General features: G+C 37.4%; 2 protein-coding genes across 3 annotated transcripts in view; one reads left to right on the forward strand and one right to left on the reverse strand.

The window, feature by feature from the left end:
• Positions 1–8,190, forward strand: part of LOC129790664 (probable phospholipid-transporting ATPase IIA) — a 17,316-nt gene extending 9,126 nt beyond the window's left edge. For both annotated transcript variants that reach the window (XM_055828288.1, XM_055828289.1), the window contains exons 4-6: positions 3,483–5,736; positions 7,150–7,353; positions 7,429–8,190. In XM_055828288.1, the coding sequence (XP_055684263.1) occupies positions 3,483–5,736; positions 7,150–7,353; positions 7,429–7,562 (2,592 nt within the window). In that variant the 3' untranslated portion in view covers positions 7,563–8,190. The remainder of the gene's footprint in view (positions 1–3,482; positions 5,737–7,149; positions 7,354–7,428) is intronic.
• The window catches only part of LOC129790699 (transmembrane protease serine 9-like), a 776,474-nt gene extending 759,230 nt beyond the window's left edge, over positions 1–17,244 (reverse strand). Inside the window, exons 1-7 of the mRNA XM_055828366.1 lie at positions 16,679–17,244; positions 13,677–13,909; positions 12,754–13,400; positions 10,434–10,569; positions 10,204–10,348; positions 9,987–10,132; positions 9,435–9,909 (exon numbers count right to left, since the gene is read on the reverse strand). Coding sequence (XP_055684341.1) covers positions 9,757–9,909; positions 9,987–10,132; positions 10,204–10,348; positions 10,434–10,569; positions 12,754–13,400; positions 13,677–13,909; positions 16,679–16,772 — 1,554 coding nt within the window. The 5' untranslated portion in view covers positions 16,773–17,244 and the 3' untranslated portion in view covers positions 9,435–9,756. The remainder of the gene's footprint in view (positions 1–9,434; positions 9,910–9,986; positions 10,133–10,203; positions 10,349–10,433; positions 10,570–12,753; positions 13,401–13,676; positions 13,910–16,678) is intronic.
• Positions 17,245–18,573: the final 1,329 nt, after the last annotated feature.

Here is an 18,573-nt window from a genome sequence, read left to right on the forward strand (position 1 = left end):
CATCATTACTAATGAGGAGTGACCACAAAACTGACGAAAAACCCACAAATTTGCCCCACTATACACTATTTGTCCAGAACTTGTTAATCCTGGGATGACTTCCACAATCCGGAGGTCACTCCATCATTACTAATGAGGAGTGACCACAAAACTGACGAAAAACCCACAAATTTGCCCCACTATACACTATTTGTCCAGAACTTGTTAATCCTGGGATGACTTCCACAATCCGGAATTCACTCCATCATTACTAATGAGGAGTGACCACAAAACTGACGAAAAACCCACAAATTTGCCCCACTATACACTATTTGTCCAGAACTTGTTAATCCTGGGATGACTTCCACAATCCGGAGGTCACTCCATCATTACTAATGAGGAGTGACCACAAAACTGACGAAAAACCCACAAATTTGCCCCACTATACACTATTTGTCCAGAACTTGTTAATCCTGGGATGACTTCCACAATCCGGAGATCACTCCATCATTACTAATGAGAAGTGACCACAAAATTGACGAAAAACCCACAAATTTGCCCCACTATACACTATTTGTCCAGAACTTGTTAATCCTGGGATGACTTCCACAATCCGGAAGTCACTCCATCATTACTAATGAGGAGTGACCACAAAACTGACGAAAAACCCACAAATTTGCCCCACTATACACTATTTGTCCAGAACTTGTTAATCCTGGGATGACTTCCACAATCCGGAGATCACTCCATCATTACTAATGAGAAGTGACCACAAAATTGACGAAAAACCCACAAATTTGCCCCACTATACACTATTTGTCCAGAACTTGTTAATCCTGGGATGACTTCCACAATCCGGAGGTCACTCCATCATTACTTATGAGGAGTGACCACAAAACTGGCGAAAAATAAAAATTTTTGCCCCAGCCTCCCCTAATTTTCCAGTACTTGGTAATCCTGGGATGACTTCCACAATCCGGAGGTCATCCCATCATTACCAATAAGGAGTGACCACAATTCCGGCGAAAAATAATTTTTTTTTGCCTCAGCCTCCCCTATTTTTCCAGAATATGATATTCCTGGGATGAGATCCCTAATCCGGAGGTCATCCCATCATTACTAATGAGGAGTGACCACAATTCCGGCGAAAAATAAAAATTTTTGCCCCAGCCTCCCCTATTTTTCCAGAACTTGGTAATCCTGGGATGACTTCCCCAATCCGGAGGTCACTCCATCATTACCAATGAGGAGTGACCACAAAACTGGCGAAAAATAAAAATTTTTGCCCCAGCCTTCCCTATTTTTCCAGTACTTGGTAATCCTGGGATGACTTCCTCAATCCGGAGGTCATCCCATCATTACCAATGAGGAGTGACCACAATTCCGGCGAAAAATAAAAATTTTTGCCCCAGCCTCCCCTATTTTTCCAGAATATGATATTCCTGGGATGAGATCCCTAATCCGGAGGTCACTCCATCATTACTTATGAGGAGTGACCACAAAACTGTCGAAAAATAAAAATTTTTGCCCCAGCCTCCCCTAATTTTCCAGTACTTGGTAATCCTGGGATGACTTCCTCAATCCGGAGGTCATCCCATCATTACCAATGAGGAGTGACCACAATTCCGGCGAAAAATAAAAATTTTTGCCCCAGCCTCCCCTATTTTTCCAGAATATGATATTCCTGGGATGAGATCCCCAATCCGGAGGTCACTCCATCATTACTTATGAGGAGTGACCACAAAACTGTCGAAAAATAAAAATTTTTGCCCCAGCCTCCCCTAATTTTCCAGTACTTGGTAATCCTGGGATGACTTCCTCAATCCGGAGGTCATCCCATCATTACCAATGAGGAGTGACCACAATTCCGGCGAAAAATAAAAATTTTTGCCCCAGCCTCCCCTATTTTTCCAGAATATGATATTCCTGGGATGAGATCCCTAATCCGGAGGTCACTCCATCATTACTTATGAGGAGTGACCACAAAACTGGCGAAAAATAAAAAATTTTGCCCCAGCCTCCCCTATTTTTCCAGTACTTGGTAATCCTGGGATGACTTCCTCAATCCGGAGGTCATCCCATCATTACCAATGAGGAGTGACCACAATTCCGGCGAAAAATAAAAATTTTTGCCCCAGCCTCCCCTATTTTTCCAGAACTTGGTAATCCTGGGATGACTTCCCCAATCCGGAGGTCACTCCATCATTACCAATGAGGAGTGACCACAAAACTGGCGAAAAATAAAAATTTTTGCCCCAGCCTTCCCTATTTTTCCAGTACTTGGTAATCCTGGGATGACTTCCTCAATCCGGAGGTCATCCCATCATTACCAATGAGGAGTGACCACAATTCCGGCGAAAAATAAAAATTTTTGCCCCAGCCTCCCCTATTTTTCCAGAATATGATATTCCTGGGATGAGATCCCTAATCCGGAGGTCACCCCATCATTACTTATGAGGAGTGACCACAAAACTGTCGAAAAATAAAAATTTTTGCCCCAGCCTCCCCTAATTTTCCAGTACTTGGTAATCCTGGGATGACTTCCTCAATCCGGAGGTCATCCCATCATTACCAATGAGGAGTGACCACAATTCCGGCGAAAAATAAAAATTTTTGCCCCAGCCTCCCCTATTTTTCCAGAATATGATATTCCTGGGATGAGATCCCCAATCCGGAGGTCACTCCATCATTACTTATGAGGAGTGACCACAAAACTGTCGAAAAATAAAAATTTTTGCCCCAGCCTCCCCTAATTGTCCAGAACTTGGTAATCCTGGGATGACTTCCCCAATCCGGAGGTCACTCCATCATTACTTATGAGGAGTGACCACAAAACTGGCGAAAAATAAAAATTTTTGCCCCAGCCTTCCCTATTTTTCCAGTACTTGGTAATCCTGGGATGACTTCCTCAATCCGGAGGTCATCCCATCATTACCAATGAGGAGTGACCACAAATCCGGCAGAAATACCAACATTTTTCACCAGCATCCCCATCATTGGGATGCAGAGTTGTGGCCAAATTGGGATAATCTGGAGGCAGGAAGCACTTATCCGGCAATGTTCATCCCATTCCCGGAACAGGAATGAGGAGAAATAGTGGCCAGGATTGTTCAATCAAGCTTCCTGGACATAGATGGGCGAGGAAGAAATACCCATCTAGCGCTAGAGTTCGAATGTCGCTCGAGTGTCTTCTGCGAGAGAGGGAGAAGGCACAATACGAAAAATGAATGCGTTAGAAGAGATTAAAAAATGCAAGCTTTCAAAGCTCAAAGCTCATCACGACACTATAAGGCCGTGGAGCTTGCGGTATTGAGCTGTGAATTCACCCTTAGAGTTTAAGAAATAAAAGAAGATCATGTGGTCTGGGGAAGTCCCAACAAACCACGAGAGAGATTAATTAAAAAAAAATAAATAAATAAAAGATGAAAATGTAGGTTGATTAGAAACTCGTTGCTCTCACAGGGAATCCCACAATTTTATTTTATTTTTCTTTGCTAAAATAGGAAGGCTCAGAGGAGGAGAGTCTCGATGTGGAGAACACACTTTGGGCCAATACTGTGGTGGCAGCGGGTACAGCAACGGGGATTGTTGTGTACACAGGCTGTGAGACACGCAGTGTGATGAATAATTCGCAGCCACGCTCGAAGATTGGGTTGTTGGATTTGGAGATAAATGGCTTGACGAAGGTGCTGTTTTGTGCCGTAATGGGATTGGCATTGGCTATGATGTGTCTCAAGGGTTTCAATGGGCCATGGTATCGCTATATGTTTCGCTTTGTTCTCCTCTTCTCCTACATCATTCCCATTAGTTTACGCGTGAACCTTGACATGGGGAAAGCCTTCTATTCGTGGCAAATACAGAATGACCCGGAGATAAGTGGAACTGTTGTGCGTTCAACGACAATCCCCGAAGAATTGGGGAGAATTTCGTACTTGCTGACGGACAAAACGGGTACATTGACGCAGAATGAGATGGTCTTTAAGAAGATTCATTTGGGTACGGTGGCTTATGGGAATGATTCATTTGACGAGGTGGCATCAACCATTCAGAGTATTAATGCGCAACAGGAGAAGCCCGATGTGACAAATCGTACCACTGCCATGTTTGCAAATACACGAATGCGACGTCCTGAGGGGTGGCGTGCGTGGGAGGCTGTTAAGGCGCTGGCGTTGTGTCACAATGTCACTCCGGTGTATGATGCAGACAACAAACACGGGGGGAGTGATAAGGATTCCCCGAGTCGTTCAATTGACATTGAAAGCCCGGCAAAGCGTGAGGTTGTGTACCAAGCTTCGAGTCCCGATGAGATTGCTCTTGTCAAGTGGACTGAACAGGTGGGCTTGGCTCTTGTTGCGCGTGATCTGCAGTCAGTTACATTGCAATTGCGTAGTCCACACTACGGCAAAGAGGGCTCAATGCGAAAGTATCCGAATGATGGGGGAAGTATTGATACAACAGTGACGAATTTATCTGCCGATGGATCTCGTGTGGATCTAAATTCACCATCGAGTAGCAGTACAACGTCCCTCAATTCAATTCTCGGTGGTAATCTCATGCGCTTCCAGATCCTTCAGGTGTTCCCCTTTACGAGCGAGAGCAAACGCATGGGGATCATTGTGAAGGATCTGAGTAATGGGGAGATTACGTTCTACCTCAAGGGTGCCGATGTGGTGATGTCATCCATTGTGCAGTACAATGATTGGTTGAGTGAGGAAAGTGGGAATATGGCACGTGAAGGTCTCCGGACACTTGTGGTGGCGAAGAAGATTTTCACAGAGGAACAATATTGTGACTTTGAGACACGCTACAATGCAGCCAGGCTAAGTGTGACGGATCGTTTCACGAAGGTGGCGGCTGTGATTGAGTCCCTTGAGCGTGAGATGGAGCTACTGTGTCTCACGGGTGTTGAGGATCGTCTGCAGGATCGTGTGAGGCCCACATTGGAGCTCCTACGGAATGCGGGCATACGCATTTGGATGCTGACGGGTGATAAATTGGAGACGGCAACGTGTATTGCAAAGAGTAGTCATCTCGTGGGGAGGAATCAGAGTTTGCACGTACTCAAGAGTGTCCTCACGCGTACAGATGCGCATTTGGAGTTGAATCAATTTCGCAGGAAGCAAGATTGTGCCCTTGTGGTGTCGGGAGAGAGTCTCGAGGTGTGCCTGCAGTACTATCAGAATGAATTTATGGAATTGGCCACAGCATGCCCGGCTGTTGTGTGCTGCCGATGCAGTCCGACGCAGAAAGCGCAGGTTGTGTCGCTGATTCAGCGCTACACAGGGAGGAGAACGTGTGCCGTGGGTGATGGGGGGAATGATGTGAGTATGATTCAGCAAGCGGACGCAGGGGTGGGTATTGAGGGTCGCGAAGGGCGTCAAGCATCACTTGCGGGTGATTTTAGTATCCCGCAATTTGCTCACATTGCCAAACTCCTCCTTGTTCATGGACGAAGGGCGTACAAGAGGTCGGCGGCATTGTCACAATTTGTCATTCATCGTGGTCTCATCATATCCACAATGCAGGCAGTCTTTTCGGCTGTCTTCTACTTGTCATCTGTGCCACTCTATCAGGGCTTCCTGATGGTTGGCTATGCAACACTCTACACCATGTTCCCGGTCTTTTCGCTCGTACTCGATCAGGACATTAGTGCCCACATTGCAGTCACATATCCCGAGCTGTACAAGGAGCTGTCAAAGGGACGGAGTCTCAGCTACAAAACATTCTTCATGTGGGTCCTTATCAGCATCTATCAAGGTGAGATTTTTTTTTTATTTAAGAAATTGCAAATGATTCTGTGGAAAAAAAATCTACTTTCGGGATAGATAATCTGTTAAATACAGTAAATTCTATGAAAACTTTGGCCATTTTGACTAATTTAATTGATTCAAGATATTTGACAATTTTATTTCAACGAAAGAGTATTTTGACTAATTAAAAAATGGTGAAAGTACTTCGTGCAATGTGATTTAACTGAATCATTCTGTCAATTTTATTAAAGTACTTTTGTTCTTTTAACCAATTTAAATGATAAAAGAATTTTACTGATTGAAGATCAATATATAATAATTCAGTCAAGTTCTTCCATAATTTAAATTAGTCAAAAGGACAGAAATATTTGAGTTAAATTGACAGAATAATTCCATTAAATCATATTGCACGAAGTGTTTTCACTATTTAAATTAATCAACATCGATGTATCTCTATCTTATTTTTTGTTTTTTTATCAATTTAATTCGGTGGTTTTCCTTCTAACTTAAGAACTTTTGTTATTTTTACTAAAAAACTTCTGTTAAATTGACTTTCAATCTGCTATTGAATCTCTTGACTGATTAACTTCTTTTTTTTTTAACTTTTTTTTTGTCATTTTAACCAAAAAATTTCCGTTTTGACTGTTTCGTATTTTTAACCAAATAACTTCAGTCATTTTGACTATTTAAATCTGCGTTTTATACTTTTATTGAATAACTTTTGTAGAGTTTTACTCGTAAAAATCATTTAAAATCACTCATCTATCTGATAAACTGGCATTTAGCTGATTACTTCAGTCATTTAAATCAAAGTTCTTTAAAGAATGATAAACTCTTTTTGTATTAATGTCATAGGACCTGAAGAAGGTCAAATAAAAATCGAAATTTCATTGGAAAAATAACGACCGATGAACTTCAGTAAAATTGACAAAACAATTCAGTTAAAACGTATTGCGTGCGTGCTTCATGCTTCAAAAATTTGAATTGGTCAAAATCGATGAAAAAATTGGTCAAATATCTTAGACCAAATAAATTAGTCAAAATACTCTAACTAAATAAAAAAATTGTCAAATATCCTAGTCATAGTCCTATTATAGATAACCATGTATCTCTTGGATATAATAAACCATTATTCATTCATATTCATTCATCCACCAAATAAATTGGTCAAAATAAGCAAATTTTTGACCAAAGTAAATTGGCGGAATTTCGAGATTAAAACTTTCAGTTAAAAAAGCTGAAATGTTTTTAACAGTAAGAATAAGACCAAAAAAATTTTTTTTTCCAATTTAAAGAATTACTTCTGAAGGAAAAAGAAACACAATTTCTTTTAAATTTTATAAAGTTTTTACATCGTTTTAACAGCATAAATCGCAATAAATATTGAGAGAACATTATACGAATAAAATCTTCCTTACAGGTGGTGTCATAATGTACGGAGCTCTCGTACTATTCGAAGACGAATTTATTCACATTGTGGCAATAAGTTTCTCAGCACTCATCCTCACAGAACTAATAATGGTTGCATTGACGATAAGAACGTGGCACAGGCTAATGGTTCTTGCGGAAATCTTCAGTTTAATTCTCTATCTTATCTCCCTGGCTGTCCTTCATGAGTATTTTGGTGAGTTTTTCATTATTTTTTTTTATAAATTTTTATTAGAATTGAAAATAATTTTCTTTTCAATTGCGACGACAGATTGGGAATTCATTTGGTCGTATGACTTCGCATGGAAGGTGTCAGTTATCACGCTAGTTTCGTGCTTACCTCTGTATATTATTAAATTCCTCCGGAAGAAGTTTTCACCGCCATCGTATTCAAAATTGACATAAAAAATGCGGAGGGAGTAAACATTAAAATATGTTAACATTTGTATTAATAAAAAGAAGAGGAAAAGAAGATAAAAGAAGATAAAAGAAATGAAGAAGAATAACCCCAAATATTTTAAAATATATTTTAGAAGAACACACAAGAAATATCGACTGATTTGTTTAACATATTTCTTTCATTTTTTTTTTAAATATTACCACGAATAGATTTTATAACACTGAAAAGAAAATCAATCGTCTAAGTGATCGAAATATTAATTAATTATTACCGCACAGAACCGCTTTTTTGTCACCAAATTATTATTTTTTGTTTTTATCTATATCTTTGTGATAATGCATGAAGATTTTTTTTTAAAACTAAACTTGAAGCAAGAAAAATAAATTTAGCTGCTCTGGAGGAAATATGCAAAGACCTCATTAAAATATTTCTTCATTCACTTGGCACGAAGTAAGAGTCAGAAAGAATTGTAGAAGGAATGTGCAAAGTTTTTACAACTCCATAAGTCTTCACCTTAACATTAATGTAGTAAGTGTAAGAAGAAAAAGAATTAATAAAATATATTTACTGTTAATTTATTTATCCAGAAAGATGATATATTAAAATAAAAGTAATATTTTTATGATCCTAAAACATGTGGGTATATCTTAATGCTAAAATCTAGCGAGACCTTTCAACTCTGAGATTTTTCGAAAGAAATAAACGAAGAAATTGGAAAATCGGCACAGAAAATGATTCGAAAATTCATAAAATTCATTAAAAATCCTTTAAATATCCCGAAGGATGCAAATAAATTGGAAAGGAGGCAGACAACATTTTAAAACAATTAAAAATCTCTACATTAAGTGTTCGGTATCACAAAAATTACGATAAATGATTGAAAAATAAGTTATAATTACTTAAGGTTTTTTTTTTTCAAATTATTTTCATAGAAAACTCCGCGAATATTTTCATAACTTTGCTAAATTCATTTAGGATAAAACAGCTACAGAATATTTTTTTTATTTTTATTGATTTTATTTGCAGAATAATCATATGAAAGATTGATACATAATCATAATTCATGATATTCGGTAAATTCGAGATCTTCTCTAAATATTCGGAATATTTTATTTTTTTTCTCATATTTGAACAATTCGTTCTATTCTGCGAGAAAGAAATCTGAAATTTCAATAATTTGTTCTAATTATTCATTAAAATCTGAATGCTTTTTTTTGTCAATATTCTGCAATGTATATAACAGAACTCTTCAATATTGGCATTTAAGAAAAATATTTGGAATATTCGTAATATTCTACAGAATATTATTTGCAATATTCCTTTGAAAATTCCCATTTTTTTAGAATATTTCGCAAAATTCAACAAAATATTCTCCAAATTTTTACAAGTTGTCTTTTAACCCTTAAGCTGAATAATTCTTCAACAAAGGGGTAGATTCTGATAAAATCTTTTCTTTTTTTTTCTAACAACTGAAAAGTTGCTGTAAGATTTTGACAAATGGGTGTTTTTAAATCGTTTTATTGTCGTTCTAGAAAAGGAAAACAAAGAAATGGTTGTTCAGGAAAATAGTGAGAAAGATCTCTGAAGAGGTCTGGAAAAGTAATTTTCCTTAAAAAATAGATTAAAGGTAGAAACAAAATGTCAAAATTCTATAAGATTTTTCCCGGAATACCAGAAATCTTATAACTGACGAATTGTAAGAAAAGAAAAGATTTTTATCAGAATCTACCCCAAAATTCTCAGAATATTTGCTTCAAAATTCTTTCAAATATCCGTTTAATTTTTCATAAAAATATTCCACAGAATAATTGTACAATATCTTAGAGAATATTTGCATATTTTGTTCAAATATTCTTAAAATAATTTCAATTTTCAACGTTTTGCATTTTTAAAAATTTCTTTTCAAATTAAAGTTTTTTCTTTACAATCAAAAAATCTCGTCTAAATTCCTTTTTTTTTTTCTTCCCCAAAAAAATCAAGCAAGAAAAGCTTGATTTTTCCTTCACAGACATACAATATACCTATACTTTCTTATCATTAAATTCACATTATATAAATTATAAAATAAATCTGAAATTATTTCCTTACAAATATGGCATACAAATTCATTAATATATTTACGCGTCAAATCTTCAGAATAATGAAGATTTTATTTTTGCTACCAGAAGAGCCATCCTTTTGAAGGGCACAGAAGTGTTTTTAGGAGAGATTTTTCATGATCCATGGCATAAAGTTGGAGACTCGCGTGTAGACACCTGGATATTGACCTTTACCACAACCAATGCCCCAAGACACGACACCCACCTGCGTCCATTTGCCATCATTTACCATGAGGGGTCCACCAGAATCACCCTGAAATAGTATTTAAAAAAACGAAATTAGGACTTTTTCCGTTTCTTTTCGTTAATTTGTTTTTGCTTGTAACTCACACTGCAAGAATCCCGATTATCCTGTCCAGCACAGAGCATGTTTTGCGTAATACCAGCAGGTGCAGCTGATCCGTACTTCCTAGCACACTGCTCATTGCTCCAAATTGGAATGCTAACTTCTTGTAGAATCGATGGCTGAGGGCCGTCTATTAGAAATTAAAAAAGAAAAATTCATAAAAAAAAAACTTCTTAAGCAGAAATTCTCCTCTTGACGTACTTTCTCTCAAACTCCCCCATCCGATGGCAACAGCGGTCTTCCCATTGTAGGATCGAACATCATTTGATGGTGGCAAGCAGATTGGTCGAATTGATGAGGAGAATGTCACAGGACGGTCAAGGGTCAAAAGAGCAATATCGTCGTACTAAATAAAAAGAGAATGCAAAGAAAATGCAAAATTAGCGGAAAATTTGAATATTTAAAATAAAAAAGAATATTTAGGGACTCACCAGAGTACGTGAATCAAATCCTCTGTGGCGGACAACTCGTTTAACGTGACGCGTCTCGTGGACCACCTCTGTAGCTGAACGAATGTTGTGATCTCCCAGTTGAACGGTTAATCGAGCTACATCCCACGAACTCATACTGTAGGGAGGAAAAGATAAATTTTTTAAAAGATTTTAATTATTCAGGAAAATTTAAAAGCATTTTTCAGTAAATTCTAAAGTTCAGTCTTCACTTAAAAAGATTTTTTAAAAAAAATATTCTATAAGATTCTTTTTCTTGTCTTTCAGTTTTTAAATCTAGAGAATAAAATACATTATCTTGCAAAAATATATTGATAGAGTAGATAAATCTAGCATAAAGGTTTCTGTTTAGGAATAGAATTGCTTTTGATTCCCCTTCGTATTTTAGCACCCCTTTATTTCTCCTTGTTACACACTGTCTAACTTCACGAGGGGATTTTTTCTACTTGACAGTGTACAAATTCAGGGGTTGAATGAGACTCAGAGCCAGTGTATAAGCTCTGTAAATGAGGGTAGATATATTGTGAAGGGGAAGGCATGGAGAATACACTGCCAATACCTTCTACAGGAGAGTTTTTCTGAAGGAGAAATACCACTCAGTGATACACTGTCAAGCAGCAAATGAATGAAATTTACGGTGTAACGAGGGGTGGAAAATCTTCCTCCTTCATATGAATAGAATTTATTTAGGGGAAGTATCATTGTAGGGGATGATGTGCCTTATAAAAGAGTTCAATGAGGATGTTTTCTGTTGACGAAAAAGGTAAATTTTAAATGGATGTTGACTATTTTTCTTATTAACTATTTTTGATCTAAAATTTATTGTCTATCTCAATAGTTTCTTTTACATGCCCTAATTTCATTTCAATTGGACCAAAAGTTAAGGTCTGTGTTTGATCGTCTATATCTTTTGATTGGGTTGAGATATCTTAATGCGGAAAAAAGCAAAATGTAGAAAAACTCAAAAAATTTCATTTGCTTCATTTTTTAAAGATATCTGGGGAAATTCATTAATAAAAAAAAACATCACGTCATTTTGTTTCATTTTTATTCCATATTAATAAATTAAATGATAATTCTAATGCGGCATTCAATTGTCTTCCAAGGGTTAAATTGCATGTACTGAAAAATGACGAAGGTGACCATTTCTTTCGTTGTTGCACAATTTGGCATGATTGTGCTGCATCACAAAAGTCAAAATTTTACACTTTTTTTCAATTCTTAGAATAAAAGAATTGTAAAGAAAAGCCCAAATCTGTTTAATGAAACGTTAGATTTTTTGGCGCTAATTTTAGTCGGATTTCGAGCTTCAGTTTATCAAGCCAATTTTGAATCGTAGTCTTTTTCTTGATTTCCCTCTGAATTAATTAAATTTCCCAGTCGTGTGAAGTGTCGAAAAATGAATCGTTACATGTTGCAAGAGAGCGCACAAATTGTTTGCTCGTTTCTGCGTAATAAAATCAGTCTATGCGATATATGCGAAATGAGTTTCGAGCCCGATTCCCTGGATATCCATTGCCGGATAGAAGGACCGTTTGACGACTTATTAATCGTTTTGAAGCCAGTGGGACGGTGAATGATGCGCCAAGGAGTGAAATTGTGGAAAGTATGCGAGAATGCGTTCGCAACGGCCCAAACACTTCCACTCGGAAACGTGCCGCTCAATTGAGAACATCTAGAACAACCTTGCGCAGGGTTCTTCCCTGTTTAAAGATGTTCCAGTACAAGGTACAGCAAACCCATCCACTCCAAAAGATATAGACAATCAAAAACACACCTTAACTTTTGGCCCAACTTGTATTACTGAAATTTTACCAAAATTACTATACACAGATAAACTTTGCAGTCAACTTAAAAGAAAGTTTGAAGTTATAGAACAAACATAAAACTTAAATTTTTTCTGCATATTCTCTAGAAATCTTTCCACTTTCACTCTTATTCAAATGAATGAATAGAAAAGAATCTTTAGACTTTCATAAAAAGAAGTTTTTTCTTAAAATTTTTATTTGTACCATAGCTTCATTAAAGAAAATTATGAACAAGATTGAAAATATTCAAGAGAATTCTCAAGAGAACTCCTTTCAATTAAGGAAAATTTAAGGAATTGTTTGTTCTTGTTTTCCACTCAAAGAAATCAAGAATTTCACGAATTAAAACTATTTTTCGTGCTTTCCTGCATGATTAACATACAGTTCGCGCGCTCAATTGCAGTCAAATTAGCACCCACCCAATACAAAACGAAAGTGATGCCAAAAATTAGCAAAATCTTCCTAAATGAATTGTAAATAAAATGAATACTCACTGTGCTACACAATGGGCTGCCGTGAGAACGTGCTGACTATCGATGAGGGATCCCCCACAGAATTGTCGTCCACCATTGAAGAGTACTGCAATCCATGGCCACTCATTGGGATCGGCATTGTGTCCACCGACAATCCTCTCAGAGTCCTGGTAGCCATTTTTCACGCCACAATTCGTGTTGATTCCCGATGGGGGAGCCTGAGGGGCTTGTGGGGCTGTTGTCGTTGTGCTGGGACGCGTGGGCAGGGCGGGACTTGGTGTGGTTGTTGGAGGCCACTGGAAGACGGGAGGACGTGTGGGCCAGGTTGTGGCAACGCTGGGGCGTTTTGTTGTGGGTTTCGTGGCTGCAGGGGCAACGGGGACACCGGCTATGGGTACCCCAGCAATGGGCCCTCCGGCAACACCACCAGTGATCCATGGTGGATGCGTAGCGGGTGTGTGATTTGGTGGATGTGTCGGTACAGGTGGGGGCCACACGCCGGGACTCTTGTTTGCATCTGGTTTATCTTCTGGCTTTTCCATCTCTTCGGTTTCCTCCTCATTTGGCTTCTCTGGAGCTTCGGGTTTTGTCATTTCCTCTTCCTCCGTTGATGGTGCCGTTGTGGATGGGGGTAGAGTAATGGGATTTGTACAGCAGACACCAAATGCCTTTGCAAAAAGAAAAAAAACAAGACAAGACAGTCTTTTAAATGCCGATGAAATAATTATGGATGTGGGTCATTAAAAATGGGAGCGAGCAAACAAAATTATTAACGATCAGGCATTTAAAAAAAGAATTAAATTCTCCACAGAAATTTTGCTTAAATATTGATGAAAATCTTCCACAGACAGACCAACTGTTTCTGCAGACACGTTTGTCTCTCTATGGGATGGAAGAAAGTGTTCTTGTTTTGTGGATTTTGCTTATTCTATTATTTTACTCACAGGTGAGCCTTTGGCGTCAAAATAGGTGCAGGTGTCGTAGTTTCCAAGTACCCAGGATTCCCAGAGTCCCAAATTGGGTAGCTTAAAGTAGGGGTAGCAATGTTTGACGGACGTGCAGAAGCCCAAATGGCCACGAGATGTGAGGCATGCACTTCCCTCTTGGATAACATTCCCCCAAATTGTTGTCTCTCGCGTGGGTAGACCAAGTACCTGCCTTGGAGTCCTCTGAGCAGCTACAGAACAATCACACAAGAAGAAATCATAAAAAATCGCGGAAGGTCATTGCGCGGGGAATTTTTGGCGCGAACGCAAATAATGGCGGGAAAAGAGGACGGGGGAAAGGAGAAACAGTTATTTTGTATCACTCTTTCTCCGTGGAAATTGCAATTTTATTCCTTTCTTGCCAATTTAACGATATATCCACATCCAACGTCCAATTAGTTGGATGCGCGCGAGATAAGCACCACCAAAGAGAGCCAGCCTCTCCCTGATTCTCTCAACCTGGGGATGGGTAAACGAAAGATTAAACAGAGAGAGACTGAAAAAAAAGTAATCCAGATTTCTTCGGTATGGCGCGCAAAATATTTGCAGCAATAATCGCGCGGTGGTCATTTATTGTTTTTAATATCAATAAGAACCGGTTGACACACTAAAATGGATTGAGTGGCACTTTTATATCCAGGTGTGTGACTTCTTTCGCCGGAGATTTTATTGGAATTTCGCACAAATTCGCAGCGATAAACTGTACAGTTTTTTTTTCTGTTCTTCCTCTTCACAATTCCTATATAATATTCTCACGAGCAATCATCGTTGATCCACTTTGATGCCAAAATCATCTTCTTAATCCCTCGCATTGGGATTGACTGCTGATTTTTTATTCTTAATCTTGTCATCTTTTTTTTTAAGAATAAATATTTGCAAAAACGGAAAATTTTTTCAAAGAGATTAGCGGAATATTCTTATTGCCGAGAAGATTGGTGAGAATTTATTCTAAAACATCTGATTGCATAAACAATAAATGATTTTTGATGATTTTATTAATATTTGAATGAAATTTAGAATAAAGATTTTTAGATCTAAATGATGTGATTGCTTTCAATTTATATTAAATTTTAAGACAAAAATTTCAAGATTAAATTCAAGTTTTTTTTTTTATAAATGTTTTCGCTGTTTTCCCTTAATTCCTCAAGATGGAATTAAAAAAGAATATATTCCAATTTTTCATTCATGTAAATATTGAAAATTGGTGAATAAATCACAATATTTCTTTAAAAATTCCTATAAAAATATCCGATTTATTTTCAGTCAAATATAAGCATCCCTCGGTAACAAACTTTTCCATATTATAGACCCAAAGACAGCCTAAACGTAATAATAAAATTTACTTGCTTAATTTATAGCACAATAGTTTGCATTTGTTATATTCCCCAACTGCTATTTCGAGTTAGGAATATTCAAAGAAATTAAACCTGTTTAATTTTAATTGTAAATCTTCAAGTAGATTGTGAATAAGACTGGAAATGTGACAATTTATGAACAGAAAAAATACTTTTTTATAGCACAAAATGTGTCTTGGCTAAAAGTTGTGAGGACAGGATAGAACTTTTTTATATCAGTCAAAATTCATATTCTTCATATTTTACTAAATTTATTAATACTGAAATTGTTTAAAATCAAATTTCCATAGAACAAAGCATTAAAATTAAAAAAAAATAAAGAATACAACGAGAAAAACAAAACCTCTATTTTATTTATAGTTTAAAATGTGTCTCGGCTTAAAAAGTCTAAAATAAGACTTGCTAAACTGGAGGAATTTATCTGTTTTTGCTAGATTTTCCTTTATAATCTTTTCCCAGAATAGTGAGAATTTTAGAACTTTTAGAATAATTAAGAAGATTCAATAATCCGAAATGTCTTCATTCTTTTACCTTTTTAAATTTTCCTTAAAATTCAATAATTAGAGTAAGAAAATGCTTCTCTGGAGATATTCTACGCCCCTGGGAAATTTTTATCGCAAAGAATCGTCCCCCTGGATTGTATTTGATTTATTTTTAGATCGCCACCATCATGTTGCAAAGAACGAACCATTGAGCGCATCTGTGCAGGAAATACATCTCTTATGGTGCAATTAGAGATGGTAAAATGTGCGTGTGTGTCGATTGACCCATCATCGTGGATGGCATGAAAGAAGTATGGGCACTTTTGTTTATTTATCGTGGATCATTGCACTGGTCGACCACCAAACGAGTCTTCCTTTTTTTGATCTCTTCGCTCGCGTTCTGTTGCTCGCGCCAAAGAACGCGTGTGTCAGGTGATAAATGCACTTATAATCCGGACACCGTGCGAGTGTCACCTGCAAGTTGGATGAGAAATGCGGGCATTGTCCCCGCGCGCTCCCTGCAGAGCACAAAAGAATTATTCACATTTTGATTGACACGCTGGTGATCACTTGCGATCGTTTTTTTTTCTCTCAATATTAATAAATTCTTCTTTTATTTTGGTCTGTGAGTGATCTACATGATCGACAGGTAAAAGAGATGACGATGAGTTTTTTTTTAATTTGATTTTTTCGCTCTGTGGTGGGTTCTTCCAGTATGATAATCCAAGAAGACATTCTTTTTTTTTGAGGTCACTCAACTATCGCACCATAAAAATTAAAATGAAAATCCACCAATTTCCTAAAATTTTCTTGAATTTTTGTTAAAGAATTTGTAAAAGATTGGCCATCAATTGGCGAGAAGAATTACGGCAATTTATTTATTTCTGTAAAGGAATTTCCTGACATGACGGAATAATATTTTCAATTCACAACGAGTGATACAAATTAGAAGAAAAAGAATGGCTAAAAGAATCAACGTGACATGTTTGGCGATAGAGCTTTTTGGGCAAGTTTTAAAAAATAAAAGAAGCACGAGGGGAGTGTTTTGGGGGATATTTATAGGAAAAAATCAGTTTGCGCGCCAGGTTCGTCGCCTCGCATTGAAGTCTTGTGTTTCAATTACCATGAATTACAATTGAATCATCCATTTCCATCGTGTCACCGTACAAATGTTGTGCCTTAGCACAAAAGATCACCAACAAGACAATTAATTTCATCTTGATTGAGAGGACAAAGGCCCCACAAACGATTGATCACAAAAATATGTTTTTTCCTCTTTTGGGGGGTGAAAAAAAAAACAAATTCTCTCAAAAGAACACCCAAATTGTGGATCTCTTTCCTTTTTTTTTGCAATCGTTGGTTACACGTCTGGAAAAGATCAAAAGAATTCTGCGATTCTATGCAAATCACTTGATCACTTTTTTTTAATCTTCCACCAAAAAAAGAACTTCTTCTAAGAATTGATTGAAAAATTAAAGAAAAAATTGAGACTTCTTTCACTTGATCACTTTATATTATACTGAATATCACAACACGCAGTGTCCCTGACATTGAACGGAAGAATATTCCGCGTGAGTCTTTTGGGTAAAACTGGAGTGCTCGATCGACGACGATCTGTATTATATATGAGCCCCCACCAAGGTGACAAGAGCCCGCACTCGGAGACGAACATTGCCATCGTGGTTCTCACAGGTAGTACCATCAGCCAGCAGCAGCACTCACAGAGAGTTCTTGATGAGACCCAAGAACGCGTTCGTCGTGTGTGTGCAGCAGTGCGCATTTCTTCTTTCCCATCTTTTTCAGTCATTTTGCCAAAAAAAAAAAACATCACCAGAGTGGGTGGACGCTATCGTGGCGGCTTTAAAACAAAAAGGGTATCACAGGTTGATCCAGAGAAAATCCCCGCGGCCGTTACTCCCTTGATTGCTCGCCCGCGAAAAAAATCGCGCGCGCGCCATGAAATGTACGCGCGGGTGGGTGGTACATGAAGAAAATAAAATTAACATTTTACCGTTACACCTGTCTCTCTCAGAATTTCGTGTGTGTTCTCCCAGGCGACATTTTTGGTGAAAATTCTTGATATTTTTTTTTATTATTTTGTCGCTCAACGCAATGATCTTATAAATGTATATACATAGTAGAGTAGAGTTAATCCCCTTTCGCTGGAATATGAGAAGATTGAGGAAAGATTCTGCGAGATTATGCGACTTATTGGACTCATTACATTCTCTACTTGAAATCCTTGAAGCTTTTGTATTGGACGGCTTGAAAATGATAAAATGTACGCATTTGATCCTTCCTTTGAGGCTTCTTCTTTTAAGAGTAAATTTAATGTTTCTCTTAGAAGATTACAAAAAAAAGAAAAGTTGTTTTTTAAAGAAAATGTTTTTAAAATAATGTATTAAAAGAAGAAAATTAACGATAAAAGACAATGAAGAAATTCCCCTGATGTCTTAAGATAAAGATTAAAGTCTAAACTGATAAGAAAGAATGTTATGCACGAGGCATAGTGTAAGTCCCCCGCATGTAACCAAAATTGGATTTTAAATTATTGTAGGGGATCATTAAAGATTCAAAATAAGCGTGGTCATTTCCCGGAAAAGCGCTGGGAAACCTACGAATTTTCCGGTTTTTGGTGTAACCTATATTGATTTATTTCTCAATTTCTATCAATTCTAGAATATTGCGATTGGTGTCAAATGAAAGCTATATCAATGCTTAATATTATATATTAAAACCATTTTCCAAAATGCACAAGAAGGTGAAAATTCGGAAAGATTTTCCGAACACGCATTTTTCTTTCGCCTCCCATTTCCACAATATTGCATGGGACCACCTGGAACATCCCTCATTTTGTAGCTTTTTTAATCCCCTTTCATTTGGTATAGCACTTGCTGGGGAAATCTGCTGGGAAAACTGTTTTTTTTTTAGTGATTTTCAATGTTGGAAAAACTCACTATTCGAGGGCTGCATTGTTATACCGGAGCTCACACCGACTTAGCCGATTTAACAATGCAG

This window comes from Lutzomyia longipalpis, chromosome 2, assembly GCF_024334085.1.
Source record: "Lutzomyia longipalpis isolate SR_M1_2022 chromosome 2, ASM2433408v1".
NCBI classification, from domain to species: Eukaryota; Metazoa; Arthropoda; class Insecta; order Diptera; family Psychodidae; genus Lutzomyia; species Lutzomyia longipalpis.